General features: G+C 40.9%; 1 protein-coding gene across 4 annotated transcripts in view; it reads left to right on the plus strand.

Moving 5' to 3' along the window:
- The first annotated feature begins 249 nt into the window (after positions 1-249).
- Positions 250-20,404, plus strand: part of XPO6 (exportin 6) — a 39,191-nt gene continuing 19,036 nt past the window's right edge. For all 4 annotated transcript variants that reach the window (XM_026858948.1, XM_026858951.1, XM_026858949.1 and 1 more), the window contains exons 1-8: positions 250-335; positions 1,706-1,818; positions 4,914-5,111; positions 7,746-7,905; positions 8,315-8,392; positions 13,589-14,042; positions 17,497-17,623; positions 18,400-18,509. In XM_026858948.1, the coding sequence (XP_026714749.1) occupies positions 284-335; positions 1,706-1,818; positions 4,914-5,111; positions 7,746-7,905; positions 8,315-8,392; positions 13,589-14,042; positions 17,497-17,623; positions 18,400-18,509 (1,292 nt within the window). In that variant the 5' untranslated portion in view covers positions 250-283. The remainder of the gene's footprint in view (positions 336-1,705; positions 1,819-4,913; positions 5,112-7,745; positions 7,906-8,314; positions 8,393-13,588; positions 14,043-17,496; positions 17,624-18,399; positions 18,510-20,404) is intronic.

The following is a 20,404-nucleotide window of genomic DNA, read 5'->3' on the forward strand; positions in this document are numbered from 1 at the left end:
TTTTCATTGGTTAATGCAGCTGAGGAAGTGGTCCTTCATGTCCAAAGCTTTCACTTGCTGTGGACAAATCTTGTTGCTACTTGATGCGGTGAGCAGTTTAAATTCCAGATTATTTTGCCTTCCACCTGGACTTTGAGCTCCTGTTGGTTTTTGGGTCCATCTGTGACATGAATGATACTAACCTCCTGAGTGCAAGTCAGAGTGGAAGTTAGTTTTAACTCTTTCCTTTAACTGTTGTTCCCAGGCATCTGAAGAGGCCTCGCTACGGGCTTTGGAGAGTCTAATGACAGAGTTTTTCCACAATTGCACAACAAATGAGCGGAAACGCGAGATAGGTGAGTTCATGCCACTTCTGAAGGGTGGTCCCCTTTGCTTTATGCTGCCTGCAGGCCACAGCAGAGGTGACTTGGTTATGTTAAATATAGCAGATGAAAGTGCTCTATCTGATATTGTGCTGGCATCTTAGCCTCTCCTACGAAAGTATGAACTTGAAGTAAAGGCTTACATAGGTTTGGCTTTCAGCGAATCCATGGCAAGTCCTATAGATAATTAATATGTCAATAACTGTCTAACTCTGGGAGCATGGAGTTGTAGTTTTTTAAGGGTAGTAATTTGGTTAGGGTAGGAGAAGGATGTTATGTTGTTTTTTTTTTTCTGTCTGTACATTGTTGAATTACATGTCTTAGAAAACCTCTACCTTCTGCGTAGAGATGAAGCATGAACTTCAGATTTCTTCAGCATTAAGAAGGGAAAGCAGAAGATGGTTCTAGTTAATGTGAAATGACAAGTAGGAATAAACAGTGAGGTTGCATTTTGGCCGGTGTTATTAAACATGTCTTTCTGAAAACCAGCAGAGATCTTATAGGTGCTCTAAATTAGCTTCTTGCATGTGTGGTTAAGGGCTGTAAATAGGCAGTTTGCTTTTATTCTCAAACTTCTGCCACCTCTAACTTCAGTGCCAAAAGTATGATCAGCGTGAAAGACTTCTCCCAGAAATCTGGTAAAATAAAGAATAAGCAGCTAGGCAAGTTTTTTTCCCTATTATGGAGATCTCCTGCTGTGGGAAAGGTAAAAGCCTTTGACATCCCCTGTTTTCCTGCTTAAGTTGCAGGAAAGAAACCAATTGATTAAAGCTTAAAAGACTAGCCTGTGAAACAGCCCTTGCAGCTTTCCCATACCGCATCTGGTATGTAGTCACTTGGTGTGAGATGACCAAATCCTGTACCTGAGTGTTGGGAGAGGTTTTTGATATGCTTACCTACAGCAAAGTCAGTGGCTCTTGGAGCAATTGGATTAAAACAAGGGTGTTTTATAATGCTCTGTGTGATCTGAAGTACTCCTCGTCTTTCACAATGACCTGTATCCCAACATTTGGCCTTTGTAGATAAAACGGTAACGCTTGTAGTATAATTTTTGTGACTTGTTTTAATATTCAGCTATTGGTCTGGTGTAAATTTATGTCAAAACTGTATTCTAAGATGACATACCTATTTTGTTTTCATTAAAGACTATTGTTAGATTGCTTTTAATACTTAGGAGTGTGATTTTTTTTTAATTTTTTTCCCCTCCTCCAGGTTGAGTCATTCCCTGAACATGGTGTTTTTTTCATACTCAATGTGTTATTGTGCTATCAGTATACGTTGTTATGGATTTGTCTATAGCTTAAGAATTTTAATGTAATTTAAAAATATTTTTCTTTTTTCAGAGGAGCTTTTGAATAACTTTGCCCAGCAGATAGGAGCCTGGAGATTCTGTCTGTATTTCCTGTCAAGTACAAGAAATGACTATGTAATGATGTACAGTTTGACCGTGTTTGAGGTAAGATGTGTACTGTTGCCTGCTCAGTGCATTTTCTGTCTGGTGCAGTTTTATATGGCAATCGATTTTATTTGAAAATGTTTGTCTAAAATGGTAGTCCTAGTAAGTACGGTGATAAAGGGTGCTTTTATTGCTCTCTCCTGGAGAGGTTGCTTAATGGCAGGCTAAGAGTAGGAGAATATGAATCTTTACACAAATTGAAGAATTAATTTTCTGGCTTCTCAAAGTACAAATTACCTACAGTTTCAGAGGCTGCTTGAGTTTTCCACACAATGCTTTTAAGAGTGTTATTGCTTTTATATTCTTTTTATGGTAAGAGATAATGTACATGATTACCTGATACTAGCTACTGCAAACTTTAATGCTAAGGGGGAAGACAAAGTTGCTTTTATTTTTCTGACATCTCATAGTTGTGGTTGATGCTCTTGAACTGCATCCTGCAAGCTTATGTGCTGGTTGTAGACAGATAAGGTCTGTTTTGGAAGACCACGTCCCACTCTTTACCTATTTATAAAAGAACAAAGTTATGGTTAAAAGCCTAAATATTGATTTGTGTATCTGCTGGAAGAAACAGAAGTATTCTGTGAACAGCTCTGTTTTATCAGCTGATTTCTCATTGACCAGTGCAGTCTTTCTCTAACAGTATTCTGGGGTTTGGTCAGTGTCACCCCTCACCCTGGTCTGTTTGTGACCTTTGCGTTGTGTTCTTGGCTGGGTTGGCAGTCTGAGCTGTGCTCCTGAATCAGAGGGGGTTTATATCCTTTGCAGTAGGCCACTTTTTAGATAGAGCAAACAGCTCTATTCTTAAAAGTTGTGTTGTTTTGACAGATCATCTGTGTTGCTGTTGTTGACTTCTTCACTTAAAATATTCACTTTATTTATCTGAGGTTGCATAGGGAGTCTGGACTCAATCTGCAAACTGAATCTGGTTTGCCTTCCTCTCAAAAAGCAGTGATCATGACAAGTGGTATGAGAGTTGTTCCATGCTCTGGGGATGGGTGTCACACTGCAGCCTGCAATAATTAAACTGATTTTCATGAGGAGGAAAACATGTTTGATTGCTGCTGCTCTGGAGGGGGAAAAAAAAGTGGTACTGAAAAACATAACTGTGCCCAGAACTAAGCGGAACAAAGAAATCACTGTCCAAGTATAAAGTAAGAGACATGAGTCCACAGCTCAACTGAGAGATTAGGATCTCTCCATTGAGGAGCTTCAATTTCCCAAGTTAACTACTGTAGTGCTGTGCATTCAACTGGTCCTTACAGCTGTAGTCTGTCATAGTTGCAACTTCATCAGTCTTCAACTGTCTGTAAGTACTGAATGTCAGTAAAAGTGTGTGTATAAACACAAGGATCATTCCCAAAACTTCCTGAGAATGTTGTATTTTCTAGAATGTCTAGGAAGTTAACAGTGGATCTGAAAAAAAAATCCTCATGGCCCCCTTCCAGGTGAACTGACTTCAATTCTTGCTTTTGGAAAATAGAGCATCTTACTGAAAACATTTCACAGGTGGAAGAAGCTGCCACTTTCAGGTCAAATGACTAGAACAAAACTCAGCGAGCGTTAAAGCATGACTGTTAAAAGCTGAAGCATCTTCCGGTTTTATTGGGGCTTCTGAAACTCTTGTTCTGAACTTGCATGGAGGAGCTCTCGGTTGGGTCGTGGTTTTTAAACACTTCTGGATCCTCTCTGTGAGAACTCAAAAAGCAACTTCTTTGAGGAACTTAATATATAAACATACCTCTGTACCTCTACACTGAACTCATATCTGTGTACAGTATGTCTGTGCTGCAAATTGGATCGGCTTTGACTATAAATAATCTTCCACTTTCTGCAAAAAACCCTTTGCAATATCTCCCGCTTCTGGGTTCTCCAAGCTATATGCCTTCAGATGGGTACAGACATTGCCTCAAGTAGCAGGCCTTCTCAGTAAGTTATCCTGAGAGGCTCAGCTCCTAATGCTTCAGAGCCCCTAAATGGGATCGTAGTGTGGCAGGGAAGCAGCTCTGATGCCTTATGGATTTTGTCTGGCTTTAACAGAAACCTTTTAGTCCACTTAAAGTGGTGCCCTGTCACTGCAAGGCAGTCACCGTGGCGGCAACCTTCCAGCTTAGCTTCAGGGGACCTGGGTGGCATCAGTGTCATCTAAAACCAAACTTGCTTCTCCTCTTTTTTTTTTTTTCCTGATTCATACAAGGCTATGCTTCCCTCTTTAGAGGGAAAATCTACGTGTCCAGGATTAAAGATAGTGGAAACCCTTTATGTGCATGCTAGCTAGTTCTGCTTGACCCAAAACTAGTTAAAATAGTGACGTGCTGGTTGTCACTTGTCAATTAGTAGAAATGGTGGTGTATTCAAAGAGATAATGGTAGCAATTTCTGGGGCATTGAAACCCATCTTTTGTGAAACTCTGATGTTGGAGGACTTCTACAAATCTGATATGCTTGTGGTGGGGGTGGGTTTTTGGGGTTTTTGTTAAGCTCATCCCTATACACTGTGTGGCTTGTAAGAGACGAGCTCAGTCAGTTTTGTTCAGCAGCTTGAGCCATTGCTGTCTTTGGTTGCCTGAGTACCCCATTAGGCAGCAAAGCTTATTCCAAGTTAGTGATGCAGGGCAGTGCCCTCTATTAAGCTGCTCCTGTTCTGCCTAACTTTGTTTGCACACATTCACCTCTACATGTTATTAAAGATGCCACAGTTGGTACTGGACTGCTGAGCAATTTCAAGCATCTTAAATTTCAGCTCTTTGCCCAGCAAGCCTGTGTCAGAGCTCTAACAAAAGAGAAACATCTGTTTAACCTGCTAATACTGGCTTGTTTCCTTATCTGCAGGTCTGCCCATAGCAGCAGAGAAGGTTGAACTGCATCAAATATAGGTGCTTAAGTTTTTAACTGACCAGACTTGGTCAGTGAGAGACCTGGATAGATTTGAAAGCTACAGCCTTTTCCTTTACAGGGTAATCCTGGGGCATAAGATGCAGCAGCTCCTCTGCCTGGTGCTTTGTCCCTGCATTACATGTTGACATTCTCTCACTGTTTAACTTCAGTGAAGCATGTCCAAGATGAGCTCATTTGGGAGGTCTGTTTCTTTTCCAGAACTTAATTAACAAGATGTGGCTTGGGGTCCCATCTCAAGACAAAATGGAGATCCGCAGCTGCCTGCCCAAGCTCCTTCTAGCTCACCATAAAACTCTGCCTTACTTCATCAGGAACAAACTCTGCAAAGTCATTGTGGATATTGGCCGGCAAGACTGGCCAATGTTCTACCATGACTTTTTCACTAACATCTTGCAGGTAAGAAGTTTCTAAAGAGAACTCTTGGTTTCATTTTAGGAGAAATGTTATCTTGTTTCCTTGCCTAGCAACAAAGATGAAATAAATACATGAAAAACAAAGTTGCTTCTTAAATTTCCTTGTTTAATGTTGCAAATAACCCTTAGCTTCCTACATGTTACACTTTTTTTCCCTAGTGTAACAAGTTTTTTGACAAAGGAACAGTGCTTTGCAACAAGTATCAAATGCGCTTTGAATTTTAAATATTTAGGAGTGGTTGAAACTGGAGGGGTTGGGGGTTCTTGAAAGAAAAAAGTCAGTAAAACTGTGGATGCATCACTGGATGATTCTCAAAAGTGAAGTTTCTGAATGTGGCTGTTGGAGATTTTTTCACCTAATAGCCAAAGGTACCCTAAAAATCTTTGGCACCTCATCATGTAAAGTCACTGATGGAATGTTGTTGGTGTGTTTAAGAGGGTTCTTGCAGGAGGACTAGAGTATGTATTTGAGGATCCTGGCTGAGACATTGCCTTTACTTGGAATGTGGTTGTAATTCAGCATCCTCACAGTAAAGCCTGAGCCAGGCTAACAGGACACTGCTGCTGCAGCCTATCTAGGCTAGTGCAAACCTCCTCTTTTGGCTAAGAGTACTTTGTTTCTAGTTCTCTTAAAATTGTTCATAATTGGCTTAACTGAGTGTATACTGAAGGGCTGCACAGTGTTTTTCTCCTGACATAGTGACATGATTTGAATGAAGCTGTGCCCACAGACAAGCCACAGGGCAGTTATTAAAAAAAATAATAAATCCTTGAGTGTCAGGAGGTTATTTAAGACAAATTGATCTAGGATTAATTGTAAAATTTAAAAAATGCTAACTTGGTATTACAGAGCTTGCTACTAACTGGTGTAATCTCTTTCAGATAGCTTTCTGTAATCATGTAGTGTTACATGCTGCAATTTTTTCCTGAATTGTCAATTTGGCAATAAGTACTCTTGAGACCCCTGTCTACACTTACCATTTTGGCTTTCATTTCACCTGGATATGCAATTGTATTTATGAGCTTCTATTTGCTTTTCAAGCACTTAGGAGGTTATTTTAAGTGATTGCAGAGCCCGCTTTGGCTATCTGTTTTTCCTTAAGCCTCTCCTTGTGAGCTGAGCTTCAGAGGGAAATGTTCCCATAAATTAATTTCTATAGCAGACACCTTCCAAAAATGTTCAGAGAAAATGGAAGAAAAACACCAATACTGAACTTTAAGACCTCAAAATAGAGTAGCAGCACAGGAGCAAAATGACTTACTTTTTAGAGTTGCAGATGAGTCCTCAAGACTTCTGAGATAATTTCAAGCAACTGCTTGATTCTTTAGCATTAACTTGTATCTCAGTACCCTAAGTAGTCTCTAAAACTTTTATTGAGCCATGGGAGGGGTAGAAAAGAAAAGGAACTTGGACTACTGTATTGTCATTATGCAAACTAAATAATTATACATAGAAAGTGCTACTTCTTTAGAGGTATGAAGTTTGTTTAACATTACTGAAGTGCTGGTGCATGTTATTGCTGAAATTCTTGGTATTCTTACAAAATGTTCTGAGAGATGTTAAGTCTCTTTGCAACTTACTAACAAGTTGTGTATTTAATTTAATTTTCTTTTTTTAGCTGTCTGCTCTTGTATAGTTATGCTTCCTTTCTGAAAGTCAGTGTTCATCTAGAGTAAGAGCTTTTAGATGAGCTTCTTCCCCACCACATATTTCACCAAACTGTGTAGCCTTAGCAGTGTTAACTCAGCATGTCTCTAGTTTGGTGAGTCAAGGAAATTAGGACTGAGGTCAGCTGTGTTACAGAGTTTATGACTTCAAAGCTTACTTGTAGTAATTGTGATTGGCTTTAGGCTTTTTCTCCCAGAGGGAGTAATGCATAAATTGTGTTGGATGTTCCAGGTCAACAGAGAAAAGCAGCATTGAATTTCAGCTGAAAATAAAACTTTGCCCCACTTGGATATCTTTAATATCCCAGTGGCTAATGAAGGCAAAAATCATTACTTTCTCTGGTCCTATTGTTGTGTGTTCTGGCCGTAGTGGAAGTCACTCTTTTTAGAGTAAACATGATTTCCAGTTTGAGATGCAATACAGATGCAGGGAGAGGTTGTATCCCTTAGCTGTGTTCCTGTCTCATCAGGTATTGCCTTGCAGTTCTTTGGATGGGAAGGGATGGACTTTTTAATGGAAAACTGCTTGGCTGAGGGTGTAGGCTCCTGACCTGAGCGTGGCTGCAGTGGCAGCCCTGTTACATGGTGAAACTGCTGGTGCTGAGGCAATTCTCAGAAGTGATGATGTCAGCAGAAGGCAGTAAACAGAAGGAACAAACTGTTACTGGTAAACATGCTGGAACAGAGAATGTGTGCAATGACATTATGAAAGCTCTCTTGAAACCCCAAGGATTCCCATGGTACTTGAACTGTTGCAACATTAATGTCTCAGGAAATTTAATATTTGCAGTTCTCCTTCAACATGTAGCACTACAAACTGTGGGAACTGATACTCCCTCAGTCTTGAAGAGCTTGTAAACTGCTCATAGTGTCCTAATCCCCTGTTTGTCAGTTGATAGCTTTGCAGAATGTTATCATCACATGTTGCATTCATTTTTTTTCTTTTCAGTTAATTCAGTCTCCTGTGACCACTCCTCTGGGACTGATCATGTTGAAAACTACTTCAGAAGAACTGGCATGTCCACGGGAAGATCTTAGTGTAGCCCGGAAAGAAGAGCTACGCAAGCTGCTTCTAGACCAGGTGCAGACAGTGCTTGGGCTCCTCACAGGTATGAGTTACTGCACTTGCAGTGCTGAAACAAATGTCCTTCGCCACCCTGAAGCTGCTAACAAGCTTGCCCATTCTGGGTTCAATGCAGCAACATGTGGGTGATGTGGTGGCTGCTTGTGCAGTTTGAATGCTCAACTCTACCCGTAGGCATTTGGGTCAGCTTGCTATGAAACAAGCTTGTCTAGCAGAGTAGCTGTATAGCTACCTATGTCCCCCTCTTTATGAAGAGAGAATGAGATTGTGTGTATAAGCACTTTGTAATTTCTTTGGGCTCACTAAGAGAAGACAGTGTTCACTGTCAGAGCACTAAAGATGTGTTCTGCCAAAGTTCTCTTGCAGTCTCCAGTGTGTTTGTCAGACCAATCTGTCTTTTAGCAGGCTGTTCTGAAAAATATCTCTCTGGCCAGGTATTTTGGAGAGCATCTGGGACAAGCACAGTGTTACTGCTGCCACTCCACCACCATCCCCAACTTCAGGAGAAAGTGGTAAGGATGGCTAAAGCTACAAGATTATATTTACATCTACTTTAAACTTACAATATCAGTCATAGATTTTTTTTTTTCTGTCTAACCTCTTGTAATAACCTTTTCTTAGATCTTTTTATAGGCCAACAAATTTCTGGTCAGAAAGACAAACCTTACATAAAGAAGCAATTCACACTGCAGGGCTCACTAAAAGTGCCACCACATTGAAAAGTGCACATATAGCTTCTTGTAGTCCTCAGATGGTAAAAAAACTTCTGAAGTGTCAGTGCAAAATGCTCTAGTGTCAGTGGGTTGGCATTGTCCACTATGAATTCCAGCTGTAACCACATTAAAAGCCAGAGTGGAGCAAAATGGAAGCCTTAACTTCATTAAAAAGTGGCTAGGACTTTGTGTGTATGCATGTTGTGAAAGTTTTTCTTCTACCTATTCCTGTTAGTCTTTTGCATGTGTGTTTCTGATATAAACTCATTTACATATATATTTCTTAGTTACCTTCAAAATAGAGGGTTTATTTCTATGTCCTTGGCACACATTTCAGTGACCCTGTTAAGGCTAAATAGGGGACACCCCAGGCATAACACTGATCTTGATGGCTACCAGTTTATCTTGTGCCGTGATTTAACATGGGTTGTTGTTACATTCACCTCACCCAGGCATTGTCCAGCAGATTGTGGTGTCTTAGTTCCTCCTTCTTGGAAAACAAAGCAAGAAGAAATACCATGATGCAGTGAAATCAGTATGTTGTCTGATCTTGGCTGTCTGTTTTTAACAAGGAAAAGAAGGGCTTAAGGTCTGGAAACCTGTAATAATACAGGAGAAGATTAAACACTTGTGTATCTGATACTGCTTTCTCTAGGGTCATACAGATGCCAGGTTGGGCTTGGTGTAGTGTGTTCTGTGAGTCAACAAAATTGTATGAGGTACCTTTGTCTCACTTGTCTTTCAGACCTTAAACAGTTAATTGAGAGTTGCAGATGACTTCCTTGTGGCCAGATTGCACTAGTCAGCTTTGGACAGCTGCCTGTGATAAGCTTTTGGTAATGTTCTGGTTAGTGTTAAAACTTCCACATTTAAGTTTGGGCAGAATTTCAAGTGCTTCTTTCCTGTAGAAGAGGTTAAGACACTTTTATATTTATGTACAAAACAAACTTAAATGGGAAGAAATATTTCCTTGTTTTTTGGGGAGTGTGTGTGGATTTTGCTGTAGCTAGCTAAAGTTGGGGGTGGGGGAAAAATATTAACAGAAAAGAACAAAACTATAGTATCAGTTGGCAAGAGTGAACTTGCTGCTTGGAGTGGGCAGGAGTGCCAGCTTCGCCCACCCTGGCAGTAGGAGCCTCAGCACTTTAATGTTCAGTAAGATTGGGGTCTTGCACGGTAAAAAGCTGATTTATGTTAGTATCAGCTGTTGGTAGCAAGTGCCTCAGGGGCCAAGAATGAGGCTGTATTTGTACAAACCAGGTTGAATTGCTGAGTGAGCCCAGACACACACTCGCAGATGCTGGTTAATGCACATCCATGGCCATGCCTGCAGGAGTGGGTACTGCACTGTGCACAGCAGGCTCCAGAATTATATTGGAAAAAACTTAATGCTGGTTTGTTCTGAGGTGCTAACTCTGATGCAACGCATGTTTTGTTTTCTAGAGTTGTATTAAAAAAAAAATATAACTAATGGAACACATTCTGGGCTGACTGTCAGTGGAAGCCTGTTTGAGATGTCTTCTCAGTTCCTCAGTGAATCACTGGATGATGCTTGTGCCAGCGCACCCATGCATTCACCTCGTGACTTTAGATCATATTTCTCAAAGTGAAAGTACACTGCATTTCTGTTCTGTGTCTTTCCATTCTCCCCTTTCAGGGAAAACTAACTTCTCAGCATATTTTCAAGATAATTGCTAGTAATTAAGACTATACTGACAGTTCCTTTAGAAGTTCAGGCCTAATTTCATTTGATCTTGCTTGTGTAAACTTGTTTATTTGAAGCTTTCTCTTGCTTTTTTTTTTCCTGTGCTCTACCTTAACTACTGTCTCCATGTTAAAACTGGTTGTGCTTCAGGTTCTTGAAGTCCAGAAAGAAGAGCGCTGAGCACTCCCCTCTTGTCCACTGCTTGCTTACTTTGTTTCATGAAGGATTCTTTTTTTTCTCTTGATTAACCAAATGTTCCTTGGGCCACTAATTGGTGAGATGATTGGTTGAAAGATTCACAAGAGTAGAGTAAGAGCACTGGCAGGGTTTCTAACATGGAGACATTGCGGGGCTTAAAGCTGGACGCACAAGTTGGTAGCAGCAAGTGGCAGTTGTGCCATGGCACATCTTCTGGCCTCTATTTGCAGGCAGAGATGAATGCATGATTAGAAGGTGAACTATCGGACAAACATGGGTTTAGTGAAACTGCCATTAAATTCTGTGCTGGAGATGTTACTGTTTCTATATCCTTAAGATTTGTGAAATCTGTAAGCTGTCAACATCTTTTTGCACACATTGTTATATTTGAGTTTCATTCATACAGTAAAATATTCCTGTTTACTGCTGATTCATGTTTTTGTTGCTTAGATGAGACCACCATGTTTTTACATTCAAGTGAAATTAAAGGTGTTCCAAAAGGCAAAATAAGCTTCAGAGTCCCTATAAATGTTTAATATCTTCTGTCAGAGCCAAAATTTCTTCAGGAACTTGGAAAACCTATGCTTCCTTTTTTGCAGAGGGAAGCAGAGTAAAATTGTTACTTGCAAGTCTTGCATAGTTTTTAAATAGCACTTGAAGACAATGTAAAACTCATTTCTCATGCCACTTAAGCAAAAGAGCTTTGATAATGTCCTATGTTGGAACCATTTCAGTTATTGCATCTGTACAGAATTTACTCAGCAATAATATCTCGGCCTCCAAATGTTGTATTTGCATGATTTGTAGCTTTTCAGGTGATGAATCCCTTCCCTAGGCATATTCACTCACGTATGGTTAACAAACAAGTAACAATTTTTGCTGCTGCTTACTTCTGCAGAATAGCCTGATCCCAGGCCCTCCCTGAAAGTTTTCTCCTTTTGTGTGAATGCAGTTGATCCTGTAAACTTATCACCTGTTTGTAAAGACACAACTATAACTTAGAATCCCTTAAACTTCAGTAATTTAACTAGATGCAGAGCACTCAGACCAACTGCTGCGAGTTACAGGGATTCAATTTATGGTTTCTGGTGTTGATGGATTAAAAAATGAGAATTTTTGCTTCTCATAGATTTTTTTTTTGTGGAATTTGGACTGGACATTTGAAAGAAGCATGTCTGCTTCTGTAAAAGCACAATGCAAACAGCTCTTGCACTGCGGCATATGTGTAGTTGTGAATGTTACCATGGAGCTGCTTTAATATTAAGACTGAGTGCAGGATTATCTAATTCAGCTGAAGTAGCGAAGAAAGAGACATCAAGGTATGGTAGGGAGTTATGAATTTAGTGATGTAAGACACAGATCTTGATGAAAAATGGAGACTTAAGAGGAATGTGTTCATCATGCATAATTTTGAGTACTTTAGAAATAGCTCAGTAGATCATACCTGTTATTTTCATACTACTAGTGTGTTGGGTCATTTAAAAAAAAATTACTCAGATTTTCTGTGGAGAACTTTAAATTCTGAAAGATAGCAAGTGCCTGTGGATTTCTAAAGGTGAAGAGATTATTTGTACTCCAAGAGGAGAAACGTATTGAATAACCTGGAGAAGGTGAATAGATTTTCAGCATGTAGTCTATGGAAACCTGCAAGTTAGTGGGCAGCTTCTGTGGGGAAGGGCAGCCTAGCTGGTGGTGTCCTCTTAGATTTCCATAAAGCTTTCAACAAGGCTTCTTGCTAAAAGCTTTTGAGAAAACAAAGGTCATCAGGGTTAAGAGAGTCTGTGAATTGTTGATTAATTGGTTAGAAGGGAGGAGATAAAAGGTAAGTGGAAGTGGTCCCCTCTTGCCATGAGGGGAGAGGTCACCTGTGGAGTACTGCTTGGGACTCTGCTTGTGGCCATACTTGGTTGAGATTTGGGAAAAGGGCTCAGTAAAGGGACAAGGAGGCTTGCCAGTGGCACCAAGGTGGTCAGAATGGTGAGAGAAGGTATGGCTGAAGACCCACAGGAAGATCTTCCATGTCTCTGGGCAGAAGGGAAGGTGAAACACAATGCAGATAAGTACAACCTGCGTTTGGTCAGGGAGGGCAATACTTATGCCAAATCATGGGCTCCAGACTTGCCATCAGTATGCAGGATTAGCTTCTGAGCATTACACCAGATCATTCTACAAAAATTTTGGCTCAGTAACAGTCAAAAATAGGTATCTGCTATGGTGCTGTATGGAATTAAGGTTAATCTACACCTTGAATAGTGGCTGTGGTTCTGGTCTTCCTATATCAATAGGTGTAGAGTAGAAATGACAGCTCTATAGGGCAGTAAAGATTATTGAGGGTATTGAATGTCTTCCACGTAAGTAATGAGAAAAGTAGTCGTTTTCTTTTAGAGAAATTGAGGAAGACACTGCAATAGAAACCGATTGGGTGACATATAGAAAGTGAATGGGGAGAGATTATTTCTTTTACCCTGTTTGGGTACAGGAGATACAAACCTTCCAACCAAAAGCCATCTTTACACAACGTATAGTTAAGCTGTGAGACTCTATTGCAGGATGTTGCAAATATTAAGTTTATGTGGCTTCAGTTGGAGACTGGAGAAAGTCGTGGAAGATAAATCCTGAGGCTGTACAGAATCTTTCAGACCCACCTGGCTCAGGAAACCTTTGCAGTGTGAGTGGTTGGAGGCTGGGGAATTGGATCTGTGCCTGCCCTGGGCTTTTGGTCACTAAGAAGAGGCACTGTACACTAGATATACAGTATATTTTGGTTGGACTCAGAACATCTGCTCTTCTATCACCCACAAGCTGTCATATCCAAGCAAAAGCAACCAGTAAGGCTAGAAGGGCCGTGTGAAGCTGCTTCTTAAACTTTTGCTTGTTTGGTCATCTGGTCTGATCTGACATGGGATCTGAATAAGACTTCAGAAAATTCCTGAATAGAAAAATCGCTAGTTCACCTTGGACAAATCTTTGTACTCAACTTGCTGAAGTGCCAGAGGCTCTGATGACTTTTGCTTTGTAGCTAAGGCTGGCATTTGCACCGTTTGAAGGTAATTGCCCTGATGTATAATGCAGATGTCTGCTTTGTTTCCTAGGTGACCTTTTAAGTAGCCTGTTGCAGAGTCCCAGTGCAGCCAAATTATTGAACCAGCCAATCCCCATCCTTGATACAGAAAGTGAATATATATGTTCCCTGGCACTGGAGTGCCTGGCACACCTCTTCAGCTGGATCCCTTTGTCTACTAGTATCACCCCATCACTCCTCACCACCATTTTCCACTTTGCTCGCTTTGGCTGCGACACCCGCGTTCGGAAGATGTCTTCTGTCAACGGCAGCAGTCAGAACTCAGTGTTGGGACAGGAGCGTGGCCGACTTGGTGTACTGGCTATGTCTTGCATCAATGAACTGATGTCTAAGAACTGCGTGCCTATGGAGTTTGAAGAGTATTTGCTACGGATGTTCCAGCAGACTTTCTACCTCCTGCAGAAGATTACCAAGGAGAATAATGCCCATACGGTGAAGAGCCGGCTAGAGGAACTGGATGAAAGGTAAGAGCAAACAAACAGCTGTGCTAGGGCCTCTTGCTTTCTAAAGGACTGTCTTTATTATTTTGCGGTCATGCATGGTGTGTCTAATCGCCTTTTTTTCAGAGTACTGTGCTGGGGGAGACGGGCAGAAAGGTAGGTGCCCACAGGTAAGGTTCTGGTAAGGGGCTGAGTTTGCTAAGGGACCGTGGTGGCACAGGTTTGTATTCTTTCCTGTCCTCTTCCTCCCCTTTCCCCCATTCGTTACTGTTTGACTGCAGGTCTGAGGTGGCACAAGAGCTGAACCTGCCCTTCATTCAGTTGTAACAGAAAACAGAAGAGGCTCAGTGAGGTAAAGGCATTGCAGTATTCCCTTTCGTGGTCGGTATCTGCCTTCTCTGCTTAAACTCCAACATACAAAGAGTGGGTAGATATTCTGCAAGTCATGACTTGAAAGAAAATAGAAGTAGTTTTTTACCCTTCATTGAGATGTGAAGATTACTGATTGCTGCTTTTTTTTTATTTTTACTTTTTTAAACACTACCAAAAGACAGCTTGGAGAGCTCCATTCACGGCAGTGGTGAATGGCTCCACCACAGAAGCTGTCTGGATTCTTGACTGGAGGCAGCAGGGAAGTGGCAGCATCTCGGGAGTCTGTGTATTGTTGTTTTCCAGAAAGTTACTACCACCCTTGTTGCCTAAAACAGCTTGACTCTTTTATATCAGCTATTCCCACTTGCAGGAGAGAAAGTGAGACTTGTCTTGCTGTTGTGTTGAGTGGTGGAATCCACGTGTTGGCAGGGTGGTGGAAGAGGTGCTGACATGATGCTGCCTCTCATTGCAGACCTGCTGCCACGGGAAGGCTGGCGGGCTGCTGCTGATGTTGGCAAATAGGTTGCAACTGTGTGAATGTGATCAGTGTCTTGCTACACATACATGGTGGTGGAAATAAAGTTCTGGTGCTGCCATATAAAATTTCTGTTGCCAGATGAAGCAGCAAGGCTTTGGAGCTTTTGGGGGAGTTTGTTGGTGTTTTTCGTATCTACTCAAGAAAAAACGAACTTAGTGAAAGAACTGTGGGTCTGTTTGAAGAGATGACTTGCTTTTTTTCTTATGTAAAATTCCCTTTTTCCATATCTTTAGATACACGTATAACTTTGGGATGGTAAATCTAAATTAATCATGACTTCTGTTTAACAGTAACTTCTACTTGCTCATTTTCTTACTAACTTGCTCTGACTTCAGTATCGCTCACTTCCTAGCAATAAGATGTGTAGAAATCAGCCACCTTTGCATACAAGATATGTACAGAGAGAGACAGGAGTTACACTCTGGATTTCAGAAAAGCTCTCCTGGAAACACAATCCATTGTTTAGTTTTATTCTTTTTTTTATGGAAAACATCAGCAAGCAGCCTCCCCTGGCAAGGCTGTGGAAGATCTGTAGCTGTGTTGGCCTTCACGGAGATGGTATTGCCATAGCATTATGCTCTGTTGTTTTGACACGTTATCCACAGAGGTTGTTGGTATCTCTACTTGTGAGATTCCTCTTTACTCATTGCTAAGATCCAAAATAGAGATCTAACTAAGATATTTTGGAGTCTGGAAAAATCTAGCTGGCTTCTGGAGGAGTTGAGCTTTCCCCAAGCTGACTGTCCTCTCTGTGGAAAAGGATGCGAGGATTTTCCTTCTGTCACTTAAGGGCATAGCTCCAAACCTAAAGAACTTATCACGTGAAAGTGTCATCTTGGCTTGGACTAACAAAATCCTGAACAAAATTGTCACTGAAGAAACTAACTTCAGTAGATTGCTGTCTTCAAGACCCTGCTTGCCCTGAGCCAGTTCCTTCCCTTCCTCTTGTTGTGCCGGCTATTTTTGGTTCTGTTACAAAATCAGTGCAGTCTTGAACAGTTGGTACTGCCAAGCTAGTCCAGAAAGAGTAAGCTTAAACTGTCTCCTGTTTTGTGTTTGGCTTTAACTTGGAGATCCCAAAATATGGTAAATGGCTAGTAAGGATCCAAGCAATGGTTTGGTGGTTGCAGAAGGGGCTTTGGGGCTGGAAAAGCTAGGGGCCAAGTAAGAATTTCACTGGTCTTGGATCAGAGCCTCTTTAAAAAATAAAAATGTGAAGTATGAAGGAGGTTTTTGGGTCTGGACTTGTTACTTTTTTTGCTAGCTTTACTTTTGAAGTGTTTGATCTGTGATCAGGTATGTTTAGTGATCTCTTGTCAAGTAGGCAGTGCCAAATAAAAAGGAAATTTAATCTTTTTGCATACTCCAAAAGTATTGTGTGGTTTTGTAGGCTCATAATAACCAGTAGTACTGCAGCTCTTTGTTAGCTGGGAATGCTTCTGGTCTTGAGAGGGTTTTCATTAGAAAGAGTGGGGTTCCCCTCTGCCAAAAAAAGCTTGCAGAAGGAAAGAGCAAGGCAGTGTAGTAAAACCAGACTGTTCATGTGTGTCTGCAACTTTGCTAAGCCTAGCCTTTTCTTTAAAAGAAAAACTTGAAGTACTTTTGCACTTTAGAGCTCTTGCTGCATGGGAAGGATGGGCTTCTCTGCACAGAGCCTTGCCATTGGATTGCTGGAGTTCTTGCTCTTTGGATATGATGCTGCAGTGCATTGGTCCTGTGTACTGATGCAGTATTTAACTCTTTTCTGTATAGATGGATATGACAATGTTTTCTTACCTTGATGAAGCTTATGTTGTGCAGGGCATGTTCTTTTTCTTGAAAAAAAGCTTAACCTACTGTGGTCTTTGTAATTTTTCCGCAGCTGTGTATTCAAGAACCCTCAGTGCTTTCGCTGAGGTTGCGTTCTTCCTGGACTCCCTGAAATTTTGGTAGCAGGCTTCTTTTTGGACCTTCACTTTGTACAATCCCAAGCATTGAGTAGTCCCATGCTTTGGACAAAGATTTGTCTTCGTAGTCTAATTCAGTCACAAAAGCCTGGGTTCAGTTCAGGAACTTTTGGATAGTTGATCTGCATGGCAGAAGAAAATGTACTTTCCAGCTCTCAACTCCATAGCTCTCCCACTACCTCATGTAACTTTAACACATGTATTGCTAACTCCTGCTAACTTCTTGCTTCCAGCTGAATTCCTCAGTGGTACAGTTTATTTCACTAATCCTATCTACATCAGTAAAGTGACTCTTGCTATTAAATTATTTCTCCAGGGTGGGGAGGGGGATTGTGCTTATTTGCAGGCCTGGTTGAACTCAATTATATTGACCTGAATATTAAAGTTGCTTTTGACTAGACTGTTTTTTCTGCTGTTTCAGGTATTAATGGAATGAAGGGTTGCCCGTCCTGTAGGTAATTGTTGCAGGGCTTTATATTTTAATTGTTCTACTGACTGTTAATTGTAACTTTCTTTTTAATGAAAGGATTTTGAGTGAATTTTATCACTATTTCAATGAATTTGCTTTCCCTTATGGCATTCTTCATGTTTTCTCAGTTGTGTTTTCTCCTTTCCCTTGTAGCTACATTGAGAAGTTTACGGATTTTCTCCGTCTCTTTGTGAGTGTCCACCTGCGAAGAATTGAATCCTACTCCCAGTTCCCTGTGGTTGAATTTCTGGCACTGTTGTTCAAATACACTTTTCATCAGGTACAGCTCTGCAACATCATTCTTCCTCACTGTTCTCTGTTCTGTTGTCCTGTACAGCAGGGTAGCTTGTTTTCCCCAGTGAAGCTGATACCTAAAGTTAGTCCAGAAAAAAGCCATTAACTTGTCTTACTGGCACTTCTCAATAGTGCTGGGGACTTGGAAATGGCTTAATTGGCTCTTTGATTTAGTGGGAGACAGGGGTCACATGTAGTTAGTTACCTTGCAAAAGCAACTTGTCTGGTGTTGAACTCTGCTTCTGCTTTTATTTTTTTGATAGTCCTTGGAATGGACAATGTTGTCTTGAAAAATATCTCTGAACTCGTTTGGTTTGTGAATGGGGATGCTTTTCTTTCTCCTGAATCTGCTGCTTTTACTGTATCTGAGGCTTTCCTTGTAACTTAGTTTTAGGATTAAAAAAAGCCCTGTGGCTTTTGGTACGTGTTGCCTTGCTGTAGATGCTGTTACAATGTGACTCAGCCCTATTTACCCCCACATATGAAATAAGGAAGCAGATTTATAAAATGCCAGAAGCTGATGCAGTAAGCCAAGGGATGGGTGAATGCTGACACCAGCCTTAAAATTCCTGGATTCCCAACATTGTGCAGAAGCTCTTGATCATCTTTTGACAGCTATAAATCTCTCTAGTGATCTAGAAATGTTTCAATAAAACAAGAAGTTTTTCCCATGGATTGAAGTGCATGCTAACTCATTTTCATTGTGTGAAATCAATCTTGCCATAGTTCATGATACTCATTGTGAATTTTGGTGTATTTCAGCCTACCCATGAGGGTTACTTTTCTTGCTTAGACATCTGGACACTTTTCTTGGACTATCTGACTAGCAAAATTAAAAGTCGTCTGGCAGACAAAGAAGCAGTACTCAACAGGTAAGCAGTCAGGAAGCTGTCAGAATGTGACACTGCAAAGAGGCTTCATGGTCACCATGGAAGGGTTGTGAGAAATAAGCTGTTGCTTACTGCAGCTTCGCATGTGGTGGAGTCCTCCCTTTCTCTAAAATCATAAAGGATAAAAAGTGTCAACATTTCAGTCATTCAGAAGAATTCAAACTGAGCAAGTTGGGGTAGAAAAACTGTCACATATGTTGTGTGTGAACCTAGCAGCCAGAGAAAGAAAGCTTTGCAATTTAAAATAGAACTGCAACATGTTTTAGCAAATTTTAGAGCACATTTTAGCTCATATTAGAGGAGGAGGTCGCAGAGTAAGTTCCCTACTAAGTGTTCACACAGCTTATACAACTAATCAATGAATGAGGAAAATTTTTATTAAGATTTTAAAGTTCCTGTTTAAATGGAGGGTGCATTTCTGAGAAATGTTGATGAGACTGTGTTTGGAAGTTACAAGTTCTACTTACTAACAACTAGCAGAGGTAATCATCAGTTGGAACAGTGGTTGGCAGCTCTTACTTTGTAGACGCTGTATCATGAAATGAGTGGTTCTTTTCAAAAGTCCCTGTGCTGCCACTTTAAAAATCTGGTGAATATACTGGTATCTTGACTCAAGTTTTGGAGGCTTAAAAGTGCCATGGCTTGTGCCATATTATGTTCTGCTGAGCGCAGAAGGAAGCTTCTTTCCCTGGAGCACACTAAGTACAAGTGGTGGGTTTTTGAAAGACAGCCTGGCATCATAACAACAAAGAACAAATGTGGAACTAGCTTACACCAGACAGCTCTCTTCCTTTCAGCATGGGAACTGTGGTGTTTTCAATTTCTCAAGTAGTAGGTATTTGCGTTTGAGCTTTGTTCTAATTTCTTTCTAATTTGCTGCTCTCTTCCTAATGCTGTTGAACTCTGCCTTGGAGTTTTGCTCCTTCATCTAGTAGCTAATGTGCATGTCGTGTGTTCTCTTTGTGTCAAATGGTTTGTTATGGAGAAAATTGAAACAAACAATAGCTGTCTCTAGGAGATATGTCAGACTTTAAAACAAGTTTAAAAAGCATGTAAGTGGTAGAAGCCTTGTACTGTTTTGTCAGAACTACCCGTTCTTGGTGACAGCTTCGACAGCTAATGCTTCCTGCATGCTCTCAGACATGTAAACACTGCAGTTTGACAATCTGGGAGTAGTTGCACCACAGGAGTGCAGATGAAGTTTCCTCTTCTGTGGTTTATAAACTTTGCATTTTGTACACATTACAACTTTTACTACTGGATAAATTGCCAAATCCAGAGTTATGTCATCTGATTACAGAAAAGATGGTAATTCAGCCACCTTGCAGAGAGAACTTTCAGCTGTTTAGCTAGTGATGCAACTGACTAGTCTGACACTTAGATTGCATTGTGCTCTGAATTTGTTAGTGTATGATAATGCCTGATTTTCCAACCTGATCTCACCTAGGGAAGAGCATGACTTTTGCATTGGACTCCAGCTGTTTTGAGAAAGTAGGTTTTTAAAGCAATCTAACCAACCCCCCTTAAAATCCTTTGGTATTGTGTCACCAGCAACTTGGCATTATTCTTAGGTGATCAGTGAGAAGGAGGGTCTTCTGCTGTGCTCTGTACCCTGAGATGAAAAGATATTTTTCAGTGACATGCCTTTAGTGTTACACTACAAGTAGAAAAAGTTCTGGCTTTGTTTCAGAGGACAAGGGCTTGAATTCTTTGGCCAACAGTGTAGAGAAAGAGGATAACAGAACAAATAGCCTCAGGAGAGGTCCCCTTTTGAGGCAGGCAGCAGTAACTCTGCCCTGTTTCATCTGTGTCTCATTTACTGCCCAAAAAGCAGAGCACCAGGCAAGCTGCTGAGGACAAGCTTAATCAACAAGAGG

Source organism: Athene cunicularia (assembly GCF_003259725.1).
Source record: "Athene cunicularia isolate RWA chromosome 14 unlocalized genomic scaffold, athCun1 chr14_part1, whole genome shotgun sequence".
Lineage (NCBI taxonomy): Eukaryota > Metazoa > Chordata > Aves > Strigiformes > Strigidae > Athene > Athene cunicularia.